Consider the following 13,031-nt stretch of genomic DNA (forward strand, 5'->3'; position numbering starts at 1 on the left):
TGTCATGAAAAATATTTATTCTCATAAAACATTCATCTGCATTTTTTAGCGACCTTGACTTTGTTAAAAAACGTTAGTGAAAGAATTGAACTAGTAGAACCTTGCTTTACCAAATGATGTTTTTCTTGTAGTCTGATGACAGATAGAGCTTTGGCTTAATATACTGCACACTGCAAAACTACACCGAATTCAATGTAAAAGTTAACAATTCAAAATGATTACCTTCACTGATAAACCTCAGTTAAATTAAACTGAACAAGACAGAGCAGTTTAAACTGGGCAGCAATTGTCTTCATTTCAACAGTTTCATTAATTATAATATTCAAAACAGTAAGCTTAACATTCATATTATATATATATAAATATTATAGTATACAAGCCCTGTATTTAAGGTCATCTGAGGTTTTCGCTTCAACACGAAGGTCTCCATGGTTACGTGTGTATTTTTCATTTAAAACAGGCTTATTAAATTGGACAAGGCACATTTGAAGTAAAGGAAAGGAGCCAATTAAAGGAGGCTGGGACGCCGCTGGGTTTCAGATGAATCCTTGGAACCGTGCTTTGTTCTTCCTGGTGGGCAGTTTATTTGAATTCATACAGTATTTCATCAACTTGGATGTCATTGTCGGCCACTGGGATCGCATCGCAGATCTGTTCCTTGAAAGCCAGAGCAATGGTGTATGGCTTCCCTTTGGGGTGGTTCATACAGCGCCCCAGGTAGGTGTCATAGTACCCCTTTCCACGCCCCAGGCGGTTCCCATGCTTGTCAAATCCCAGGCCAGGCATGAGGATCAAATCAAGACCTCCTGTACAGAGTTCAAAAGAAGGAGAAAAGGTTAAGAAAATAAAATTGCCCTCAATCAGCCCACATTGAAAATGCTTTACTGGACATACTCTCCAATGCCTGAATGAAACAGCTTGCACAGGGAGGCTATGATCATCTCTGGAACTGAATACTCCTTTACAGTAGTGAATGGAGCAGTTGCTTGGGCAGCAAGGATGCACAATACCTGGGGGCATGGCCAGTCATATCTATGCTGCCTTAAAATCCCATCTGAAATCATAGGTGAAGGAGAGATAGAGGAAATGTTGCCCATACAATATATCTGTGCATTGTCTTCGGAGCCAAATTTTTCTCTTAAATTACATTTAGATACTGTGTTAAGTAAACTGCAACAATATGCTACTGTATCTCCTTCTGGTCAACAAGCCACTTTGAACTAGTCTTATAATTATTCATACTTTAATGATGTTTTAACTTTGCACTTCCAATCCCTGCAACTCAATTTCAAGTGTGAAAGACCAAAGTGATTATCCACTATTTAGACATGTTTAATCTTGATTAAGCCCAGTCAACTGAAATGAGATTCAAGGCAGCTCTGGAAGGATGGGCACTCTTATTTTCAATAATGCCTGACCCTTTCATGGTTTAAAGATAATCAAAATTGAAACTATATATGCAAACCTCATCAAATTAAATAAAATCCCCCACCCCACCCAAAAAAAAAAAATATATATATATATATATATATATATATAACTCAGCTATCCTGCCTCTCTCAGGAGTGCCCTTATTGATTTGCTTTCAGTGTAAAGAGGCGTTTAATATTTTAAAGACTAAGTGGTCTCAAACATGCATTTCAAGCCTTTAAATAATTTAGAAACCTCTACAGAAACATTACGTATTGATTTTTTAAAAATCAACAGTTTGGTGGTATTATTATTAATCTTAAACTTGAATTCTTCCCTTATGATGTATTCAAGCTGTCTGGGCAGCTTTATACTGATATAAGCCACATACATGTTGATTTGAGACCAATATAGGTAAAGAGACCTCATTTGTGTCGACTGTAATAGCTTTTAATTGTCCAGATAAATCTGACCCAAGTTTAATAACAGTCATGCAAGTTTAAAACACTCATTTCTAAGTAAGCAACCTTATTTACAATGTTAAAGATCAAACACAGACACTTTCTAATTAAAAGGGTGGGGAAAAATAGTGCAGATTGTGCTGAAACCAATTAGATAATTATCCAAACACTCACATTCCTTTCATTGACACTGCAAAAACGTGTGCATAAAGTACTGGGAATGAGCACATGTACCATGTGATACCATGTAACACACCTAGGGCAGTTAGCTGCTTGCTGGTCATACTGTACATGGGTAGAAGCAAAGATTCTGTATTAAAACCATATTATCTACTCAACACATAATCTGAAGGGAGTTGCAATATATCACAACATCTCACGTATGGTTGCATCTGCAAGGAGAAGGGAAAGAAAACACAATTATTTTAATGAGGGTTCCCTGCCTGATATTTGTTTGGTTATACAAACTCAATATTTCGACACTCTAATTACAAGCTTTGAACTAGAGCTTCCAGAATATTAGACAAATAATAATAATAATAATAATAATAATTGTTGGAGCAGTGTGTAACATTGTCAAACTTCCAGAACCCATTAAACATTCTTTTGCATGGACATGCAGTTGACAAGCTGTTTTACAATGGACGAAGTTACCTTAGTCATGATCATTTTAAGAACAGCATTCTACTTGTTATAACAAAGTATTCTGTTCCAAGGTATTCTAAATGTATTGTGCAAGGATGCCCTCTTAGGAGTAAATAGCAGAACTTGCATTTCTCAGGCTTTCTTTGATGATGTTCAGAGCTTGGCTATATAGTGGTATTGTGAGGTCAAAAGCTTGCTGTGATTTTCTTCTGCTCCCAAGCACTCATGCTGGGCTTGTTTCTACATACAGTGCAACATCAAGGGGCCACTTTCTTTAAAACCTTACCGACAAAAAGGACACTATCCTGTTTAGAGCAGAATGATCCATTTAATGCACTCTATGCCTGTCAGTGTCAATCCTTCCCTTTCTCCTCTATTCCTCACTTTAGTTAATCAAATAATGCCTTGATGCCTCCATTTGCAGCACAGCAGCCCTTCCATGCAACTATTAATGCATTTATTTTAAAAAAAACAAAAAAAACACCAAAAATAATGTTCCCTGTAGGATGGCATAAAACCAGTGATGCTTTGCTTTTAATATGTGTTTTATTTCAAACTAAGACCTTTCCTTTTTTTTTTTACAATTTTGCATTCACATTAATGCACTGCATGGCACACATCTTTAGCCCGAGGACAGTGATCGAGTTTAAATGGCAATTCCTGGTGTTGCACTGCCGAAATAAGCAGCTCATTGAACCTAAACTTCTGCACCACTTTCTTTAGAAATACAAACTGGTTTAGCTGTATTTCTAAAATCTTCTGAGAGTTAATATGCATATTACAAATAAATATGTAACAGTAGGAATCCTGCTTGCTGCATATAATATGGCTGTGAAGAGGAATCACATAATTCACACTTTCGATCATTGATAAAAGTGAATACATTTCTGCTTTAGATCAGGGTAGACGAGTTTGTGCACATTCCTGCACTGAAGCTTAAGTGACCAGATTCCTATTTTTATTGTTGACCCTAAACAATGAGATACAGCTTGGTTTTGTTATTGCAAGACTAAATAATGTTGTGTGGTAAATGCTCTCATCAGCAACACCCACAGGCAGGCAAGGAACAGCTCAGCATTTAACAGACCACTCATCAATGTTACTGCCTTGCGTCAGTGTGAAATATTTTTCATCAATCCACAAATCACTCTTGACCTTTGCAATTTTAGCAGCAGGATAAAATATCTGTATTTCTCTTTAAGAAGACGGCTCCTTAATTAATCGCTGGCACAGTAGCTGTACCACAATCAACACTAGTGAGCAGATGTTTTGTTGCTACGGAAATCTGGTTCTGGGAAGATAAAAAAAACAAAAAAACAGAAATGTTTGATGGGACAGGAGTGTCAGCAGAAAAAGAACTAAGAAACGTGATTCTTCCTGGAACGGGTTGTGCTCCAACCACTTCATTACACATCTAATGATACTGTTCCACCTAGATTTATAAAAAAATACATACAAAAGTAAAGTGTTCACTTGGATGGAAAATGAGAGTACAGTTGAACGGCAGAAGGATTGCTCTCAAAGTCAGATACAGCACCATCTGTGACCAAGCTAACCATTGTCACTGCTTGGGCCACTACCCCGGTCTCCCTACACTGGCTTCAGCTGCATCAATTTCACATCTGATTTCTTTCCCTTCTGTCCTCTGCGAGATGACACTGCAAAAAAAAGTGCTAATCACTTTCAGATAAGGGGGCTTTTTAAAAGAAACTGCTTCATGGCATCTACAGCTCTGACCAAAAGTTTTGCATCACCCTACAGAACGAACTAATTTGGCTTCATAAAGTTGAAAGAAAGCTGCTGAATAATGTTACGTTTAACATATTGAATTGCATACCTCTGTAGTTTTCCATATACTTATGAAAAAACTGACTAATTGAAAAATCCAATATGAAATACTGTGCTACTATTATGGACGATATATCATTTTGTAGTTTCTTTGATTACATGATAAAGATGTAAATGATGTTTATATATTCAGTTTGGATACCTCACCTAAATGTGTTTTGAGCCGTTATAATCAACAGCTGCTGGAAGGTTTGTAATTGTTGTACAAAGAGCCAGTTTAAGAGTTAAAATTGAACAGAGTCTCATCAGTGATGGTTTAAAACTCTGAGGAGTTCTAGAAGCATAAAAAAATATTGCAGGGATAATATTAGAAAGAAATGACTTAGGAGAGAGCAATAAAATTAATGTTCCAAGTAGTTCTTGCTAGTTTTATTATTTTAAGAGAAAAAAAAGGGAATTTTTGCTTCGGTGTTATCTGCATACATTGTGACACAAGCTTTGCTCTGCATATCAGGCAAGTAATTATATATTTTTAAAAAGTAACGTCTCAAGAACAGCACCTCAAGGACACTGCTAGGATTTTAGAACCAACTCGGACACCTTAATTGAACCTATTGATATATAATTTGAGTCATCGCTGGGCAGGTGGACGTAAGATGTCGGTGTCTTGGTGTGCAGGTCACCCAGAAAACAATGGCTAGAGCTGGTGAATGGGGAGATTGCTTTGGCACTCCCTAACTTCATCAGTTGAAAGGGCTTAGTCATACAATCTTTAAAAAATAAAAAAGGATATATAGTAATACAGTGCCATCTAGAGCAGATTAGTGCACAGTGTAAGCAGTACCGTGAGCACTATTATGTTTGATAACTGCACATGCAAACCCTACATAGTGGATAGAAATGCATGGGAGGCAAGATTTATGGAATTCTTTCAGTAGCTAAACCCTCTAACAGTGTATTGCAACAATCATATCTGTGTCCTAGACTACACTTTCTTGCTGGGTCTATGATTGAGCATTTAAAGTTATGGATGTATGTTAACATTAGTGTCTGAACATCCAAAACTGAGTGCTTAAGTGACCACAGGAAACTAAGAATTCAAACATTTATTACTATCCTAGAGTAATAAACATTTCTTAACAGGCAGAGTGTGCCCACGAGCCCTGGCATGTACAAGGATATGACCACTGGGGTGAAGATTAAGTATTTGTTATTGTTGTTGCAAAAAGAACTTCTGGTAGCAAGAAATAAAGATGGACAAACTGCAACCATTGATTTTTCTTCTTGGTTTAAATTCTGTACTGGTTTAAATGTGCAAAATCAATTCCATCCAGCATTAGTGTTATGTAAGGAGGCAGTATGTGTGTCAGTTGGAGTTTAGGAATGGACTCCCTGCGCCAAGTCAATTCACCTCCTTGTAGCTTAGGCCAGCTATAATTACAAGCAGAGCGTCCCCTTGGAAATCACGTCTATGGCAGCTGTCCTGGTTGTAGAAAACGATGGAGAGCCAGGTAGCCCTTTTGACATCTCTTTAATAATGGATCAAGGCAGCATCTTTTCAACCACGTATAGGGTTTGCCCTTAAGTGTTCATCTTTTTAAACAGTCTGTACAGCTCAATTCCCCATCCCCTCTTTTTTGATTTTTGTGGTTGCCACTGCTCAGTGGTGAAATATACAGTAAATTACACTGCAATATATCTCATTTTCAGGATATACCTTTTAAAATTAAATGTGTAAAATGATTTATAATCTCCACTAAGGATGTGTTCACACCATTTGAAACGGACCCAGTGTGAATGCTGCCTAAGAAGTATGGCTCGAATCCAACAACACAGTGCCCCCTAATGCTGTGCAGTAGCTGGAAGCAACAAAGAGACTACTGCATTTCTACTTTCCCTCCACAATGTGTCACCACTGGGTTGTTTTTGACAGTAGTTTTATGTCAATAAAATTTCAGAACACAAGAAATGCAGAAAGGGAAGCATATGGAAATGTTACTGGAAAAACAAATTCAATTTTGTGGCAGCTGGTTGCTGTTGCCATGAGCAGAGATACCTTTATAATTTAAGTAACTAGTAAAGGTTGACAATGCAAAAAAGAAAGAAAAAAAAACAAGACAAACAAACTAACAAAAGCATTACCGCCTGCTACCTTTTAAATCCCAATTAAAAAGTCTACCTAATATGCTATTTTGTTTGTCCGAGAGGGATTGCCTGCAATGGTGGCACACATTTCAGCAAATAGCCCTCTACCAATAAATTCAAATGAGTTTTAACATTGTCTGAAATCCTTGGAGAAAGAAATGTACTGTTTAAAAGATATTGCAATAGTACGATATATAATTCACTGGGCGTGAGCTGGGGTGAAGGATAAGGCAGAAGAAGCAGCAAGGAGCAGTTAGTAGGACAGAATGTGGTCACTGACTGAGGGCAACGATGCTGCACATCCCAGGGGCAGAGGACCCAGCAACCGAAACGGGATAGAAAAGATGGTCACTGACTGAGGGTGACGATGCCGACACATCTCAGGGGCGAAAGGACCCAGCGACCGAAAACACATATGAGGGTTATGACTTGGAAAGCCACCCCTCGAGAGGAGATGAGAGAGGTACCCAGCACCTGAGGCTTCTGTAAGGGGCGCTCGTAAAACCCCTGATTGGCCGAGACGTCACTCTGCCTGGGACCTGAAAATAAGGACAAAGCATAGAGGTTAGTATAGGACTCAGCACGAGTGACCACGTCCTGAAGAGAGGCAGAATAGAAGAGAGCCTCGAGTGAGATAAGATGAGCGCAGGAGCTGCGACAGGAAAGAGTTTGGCCGGGGGTCCGCTCTGACTCACGTGGTGAGAACCCCCCTGAAGGTAAGGGAGGCGGGATGCCTAGCCCTGAGGTCGGGGAAGTGAGACTCACTTGCCCCCCAAAGGATGAACCCCCGGCACCTCACGAAAACTCCCACACCGTGAGACAAACAAAAGACAGCACATGCCAACGCATAACAAACAAAAGACCAGAAGGACAAACAGAACAAACAGAGGGAGATTAGTAATTGTTAGTAGGATGTGACTATGTGTATACCTGCCGCTCGGTGGAGAAGAAAAAACCCCTTGAGGCCGATTAGGGGAAAACCTCTGGTGGCCCCGGCGGACAGGTAGCCCCCACTCCGGGCATGCTAGCAATTTTAAAATGGGCTGCAACTATATGAGAGGAGAATGAATGAATGAAAGAATCCACTGCAGAAGAGGGCCAGCTCCCCACATTCCCCCACATTGCTGTGATTGATGTTGGCCCTTGCAGCAGAGGGGGCTGTGCCTACAGAATGATTTGGGGGGTGGGGTGGGGGAGGCGTGCTCTGGAGGCGAGGTAGGTTGAGATCCAGTGACGAGTGATCCGAGGAGTGGGGTAGAGTAGAGGAGGGAGGCTTGCTCTGGAGGGTGGAGAGGTGGGTTGAGAACCAGTGATGAGTGATGATAGGAGCGAGCGGAATCAATTAACTGCGGGTCCTTGGGGGGGTAGAGGAAGGAGGCTTGCTCTGGAGGGTGGAGAGGTGGGTTGAAAACCAGCGATGATAGATGATAGGAGCGAGAGGAATCAATGAACTGAGGGTCTAGGGGGCGGGGGGGTTAAGGTTTCTTGCTGGGGAGATACCTTGATGTTGAAAAGAAGGGAAGATAGGGGACTCTACTTGACAACTGAATGAACTAACCATGCTGAAATTGATCCATCTTAGAGGTACGGCCGAATGATGAAGTAAATCAGAAGCAGAAGAAACTGCGAGTTCTGAGGAGACTGAAGAAGGCTGAGATGCAGAGAGATACCTTGACGTTGAAAAGAATGGGCAGATAGGGGACTCTGCTTGACCGCTGAATGAAGTGACCACGCTGAAATGGATCCGTCGTGGAGGTACACAACTGAATGATGGAGTAAAATTAGAAGTAAAAGAAACTGTGGATTCTGAGCTCCTGAGAAGACAGAAGAGGGCTCAGATGCAGATGCTCTCCATAGGTAGATCCTTGTATGGGGCGAAGTGGCATTTCCGAAGAGTAGAATGAGCAAACAGAGAATGTTCATTGATGTAGACAGGCGGGAAGGTGAGGCAGAAGGGAAGGCTCTTAAGAATCCCACGGAGGGTCAGGCGAACTGCTGGTATGGAATAATGCTGTAATATTTGAGAGGATGTGAGGACATCCGAATAGATTGCTGAGAAGGTCAAGCACCTTGTATTTTGATTAGATGGGGATTAGCATTAGCCTTGATTGTGGAATGCTGCCGTGATCTGCATATTGGAGGAAAGCGGAAGCGTTGGAAGCTCTGGAGTAGTGCAGGTACAGATTTAAACTGTAAACTAAAGCAACTTTGCATGCTATAATAGTGAGTAGATCTGAAAAGGAATCAGAGATCTGCTGCAGTGAGGAGCAATTAACAGAGAGCACAGGATCTGCTAAACGGTGCAGAGATCTGAAGAAGTAACGATGAAGCGCTGTCAATGATGAGCAGTGGTCTGCTGTAGAAAGAGAGATCTGCTGAAGCAGTGATCTGTTATTGTGAATGGTGGACTGCCATTGGTAGAGTGTGGTGGTCTGCTGCAGAGCGCAGAGATCTGCTGAAGCAGTGATCTGTAATGGTGAACGGTGGACTGCCATCGGTAGTGTGGTGGTCTGCTGTAGAGTACAGAGATCTGCTGTATGCGGTGGATATTGGTCTTTGAGTGAAAAGTGATTCAGATAAAGCCAGAGATGAAGAATGCATAGAGCTGAGGCCGCTGTAGAACCTGAGAGGATGAAGAATGCGTTGCTCTGAGGCTATTGCAAAATTTATTGATTTGGTCGGGAGCAGTCTGAGTGTATTGTCTAATCGCAGGGTAGGAGGACACTTGACTGAAATGATGATAGTTGTAGGACATGGTTTCCATTTCTGACTGGCAGCTCACGTTGCTGAAATGGTAACTTGAAGGTTGAATAAAGTGCCTTGGTGAAATTTGTCGGTTTTAAGGAGAGAAGCCAGATGAGGAAGCACGAATCCGGGAACAGGAAGAGGTCACTGGGATGGAAGCCTGGTGCAGGGAAGCTGGAAGTTAATGTGACGGTAGATTCGGAGCATCTCAGAAAGCCGACAAGTGCGTGGCTTCATGACCGTGTCCTCGAAGGGCGGTGGGGGGGGGGGGGGGGGGGGGGGCAGGTAGAGTTGAAATTGAAGAATGTCAGTTGATATAGATAGACAAAAGATGAGGCAGGAGGGGAATTCCCGAGAATCCCTCACAGTGATAACTGCGAGAATAGATAGAAAAGTTGTAGTGTCCGAGCTTCGCAGCGATACCAAACTGGTTTAATACATATAGAGAGAGAACTTATGGTATTATACTGCCATCCAGAGGTTATGATTGGAATTAAACCATTGACTTGAGTGAAGCAGGGTAGAATCTATTAAGTTATTACGATTAAATCCTTGTCTATGTAGAACAACATTTGCTTTAGATTTGAATAATAAATATTCTAGACATGTTTTAGGACAGTTAGTCATGAATATAGATAAGTTAACGCAGTATTTAGATGTCATGGTTCGCGTTGAATTCGTCTCCGCCAGTTGTGAAAGAGCAGCAACAGGAAGCTGGAAGATTGCAGTACCGAGGAACAGAGCACGCAGAGCCTGATGAAGCTGCCTGGTCACCATAGCAACTTACCACTCCCTGCAGTCACTCAATGAGGGCGTTGCCATGGTAACCATGGTCTGTGAGGCGTCGGTGGAAAAGTTACAGTACAATAGTGTTGTTAGAGCATGTTGTGACCAGTCAAGTCACAAGCCGCCACTGGTTGAAATTGAGTTTAGAATGGGCTGGATACGTCTTTAAAAGGTTGAACGTAGCTGATGGAGGTTCAGGGCAGGATCTTCTGATGGAACGGTAATTGTGCTGGCTCTGTGGGAGCAGGGGAGGGGCGTCTGATTGCAGGCGAGGAGTAAAGAAAGATTCCGCAGACAAGGCCTCGTGGTGGAAATTAAAAAGAGCTAAAGGAAGGCAATCGCAGACAACGGAAATGTCGATGTCTTGTCGAAGGAGCTTGAAAGTTTAACGGAGGACCAGACTTTCTGACAAAGTTGCAGACAAGTTGAGTAATGAAGGACGGCTCTGATGTTGAGGTGGAGACCGGGTGGAACAGGAAAGAGTAACGTTGGAGCTCTTGAAGCCGAAAAGAGAAGCTGAATGAAAAGAAAGATCACCTGAGCAGGTAGGAAAATTATTGATAATATCTTGGCAGCGATGTGCAGAGAAATGACCTGCAGTGAGCGAGACAACGAAGTTTAGATATTAGCGGTGAAGCACGAAACAACGGCATCTGAGCGTTTGCTACTAAAACGAAACACTAGACAGAAAAGGTGCAGGTGATCAGGTCTTAAACAGTAAATAGATGCTAATTAACGGGAGATTAGAAAATTAAAAGATTAGAAAATTAGAGGCCCCCAGCTCCACGCCCCCTGAACCTTGCAAGCTAACATTAAAAGTATTACTCAGCCTTTTTGTCTCCCTCAGAAGTTTTCATTTTTTAAAGAGATCTTCCTAGTGTCTACTTTTTTCAAACGTAATCTAGCTGGCTGGACCAACCTGTATCCAAGGCCTCCTCTCGGTGCTCCTCCTCAGAGGGCTGGGGGATATTCCAGGAGGTCAGGGGCAGAGCATGGATCTCGCTGGCTGCAGTCAGCTTCACCATGTCCATGTGGTGGCTTTTTTTCTGGTATTTGGGGATAAAACACACTTTGCCTTTCTGGAAGATGTCCTCAATGATCTCCTCAGTCTGAACCTCATCATGCATGCTTAAAAAGACAGCGATCCTTTGACAACGCTGATACTTCGGGTGCTTGATGAGCTGCAAAAAAGAAGAGTCAAATAAAGAGATATTTTATAGATAGATAGATAGATAGATAGATAGATAGATAGATAGATAGATAGATAGACAGCTAGGGTGATTAGAAAGTAAGCTTACCACATCAATGATATGGTGTGTTGATGTGGTAAACACACATACATATATATAATATATTACTTTTTAAAGTTTCAGTTTAAATACTTTCCCAGAGCTGCTTTAAAAGCTATATTAAAAGTGTAGTGTCTAGGCCAGTCAGAATACAAGCGGACAGCCGATGGCTAAATTCTAGCTCTAAATTAGAACTTTATTAGACTGACTTGTTACACAAAGGAGCATGCACTTCCGGATTTTGAAATGCAGTCTATATTATTCTACTTGAAGAAAATACGCAATGGAAAAATTGTTCCTCACTAGGTTTAAAACACACACACACACACAGCTTATCTGCCTGTTGTGTATGAACTCAGAACACCACAGACACACAATTTGCTCCATGCTAGACTTGCTCACCAGCTAGAACAATTTGTCAAGTTCTACTCTGTTCCCCAGTTTATAGAGGAGAGACAGCTTTTGTTTTGATGCGATTGGGTATTAGTTGGTACACAGGATTGTTGCACTACCCAGCTAGCTGCAAGGTGGGGGTCGTGCAGCGGGGAGACAGGATAGGAGACAGCTTTGAAAACGATGCCAGGTAAGAAAATGAGTGTGGTGGCAAAAATATTATAACGTCACAAAATAGGAGTGTACAAAAAAATCAGTAGTGCTAATGCAGCAAAGATAAATTATGATTTAATACTGCAATGCTATTTTAATAATGCAAATATAATGTATAGCAGTTAAGTCGCCTGGAAGTTTTTTTTTTTTTGTCTGAACACACGCCTGCTGGAAGGACGAGGACATGCGCAGTTATCTACAACTACAAATTCACAGCATCAATTAAAAAGGTTGTAGTTCAATGTATTTTTTTTATTTTTATTTTATTTTGCCTGCGATATCCGGTCATATTTGCAAAGCAGTTGACCAGTTTGAGCAGACAATACGAGTGTCAGGTTTGTACCTTTTTGCAAAACGAAATGTAACATGTTTGTCTTGGCTTCTTGCCCCCTCTATAAATACAAGCACGTTATACATACGCGTGTAAATGTTGGGCCTGTGGTTTTCCAACACAACAGTTTTCACTTAATTTTTGCGTTTTATATCTTTACCTTCTGAGTAACGATATGAGACTGTCGGAGTTTCTCTTGGTCGCTCAGCTGAGATATCCTCTTCTTTAATTCTGTTCGCAGTGCTTGTTTTGCGGCTCTGAGGGCTGCCATGCTGCTGCTGCGCTCAGCCTCTCTGTCACGGCGCTCTTCTGCGAACAACCCGCTCAGCCCGTCCGAAGCCAGGGCTCAGTCTTTGAGTTCCCCTCGCTGCTGTTTGTACGACAGAGCAGACAAATCGAATCCGCCTCAAGTTCTTCGGCTTCCAGTTACTGGCTAAAAAATATTTCTGCGGCTGAGCAGAACCGACCTTGTAATTGAAAAAATGACTAGCGATTACGAAACGTCAACGTGTTGTTAATTATTAAAAATAAAAAAACACAGTAGGAGGACTAAAGTCCCTCTTAACTCAATAGGTTAAGAACAATTCACGAGTATGGGACAATTAGAAACAATATGCACATTATTAGTCAGTGAATTCTGTGAAGCACGGGGCTTTCTAGTCTTAGATGTGGAAAGAATATTTTTAGGAAGATGTGTACTTTCTGAATCAGAAAATAATTGGTCAGATTACATAAAGGATAGGCACTTGGGGCTTAAACACGTTTTCAGTTTTGTTTTGTAAATTGAAATCAACAAGTCTCTTCGGTGATGATGATAACTTGGTA

At 41.2% G+C, this 13,031-nt stretch overlaps 2 protein-coding genes across 4 annotated transcripts in view; one reads left to right on the forward strand and one right to left on the reverse strand.

The window, feature by feature from the left end:
- LOC117428158 (5-formyltetrahydrofolate cyclo-ligase-like) lies at positions 1-12,717 on the reverse strand. Its single transcript, XM_034046868.3, has 3 exons — positions 12,367-12,717; positions 10,900-11,161; positions 1-806 (listed from the first exon to the last, which is right to left on the reverse strand). Exons 1-3 carry the CDS (start codon positions 12,475-12,477, stop codon positions 583-585), a joined length of 597 nt encoding a protein of 198 aa, XP_033902759.1. The 5' UTR covers positions 12,478-12,717; the 3' UTR covers positions 1-582.
- LOC117428157 (AN1-type zinc finger protein 6-like) overlaps positions 11,797-13,031 on the forward strand; it is a 19,245-nt gene continuing 18,010 nt past the window's right edge. Inside the window, exon 1 of one of the 3 annotated variants that reach the window (XM_034046866.3) lies at positions 11,797-11,852. The gene's annotated coding sequence lies outside the window, so the exon portion shown is untranslated. Of the gene's footprint in view, positions 11,853-12,083; positions 12,106-12,188; positions 12,211-13,031 lie in introns of those variants that run through there. The other 2 variants (XM_058995334.1, XM_034046867.3) reach the window with 2 other exon arrangements.

This window comes from Acipenser ruthenus, chromosome 21 (genome assembly GCF_902713425.1).
Source record: "Acipenser ruthenus chromosome 21, fAciRut3.2 maternal haplotype, whole genome shotgun sequence".
Lineage (NCBI taxonomy): Eukaryota > Metazoa > Chordata > Actinopteri > Acipenseriformes > Acipenseridae > Acipenser > Acipenser ruthenus.

Bases quoted from the DNA above. Each gene is read 5' to 3' on its own strand.
- LOC117428158 (XM_034046868.3), bottom strand. From the start codon at position 12,477: ATGGCAGCCCTCAGAGCCGCAAAACAAGCACTGCGAACAGAATTAAAG. The intron at 11,162-12,366 runs GTAAAGATATAA...TCTTTTTTGCAG, and splicing joins CTCATATCGTTACTCAGAAG to CTCATCAAGCACCCGAAGTA. The intron at 807-10,899 runs GTTGGTCCAGCC...AACTCTGTACAG, and splicing joins AGAGGAGGCCTTGGATACAG to GAGGTCTTGATTTGATCCTC.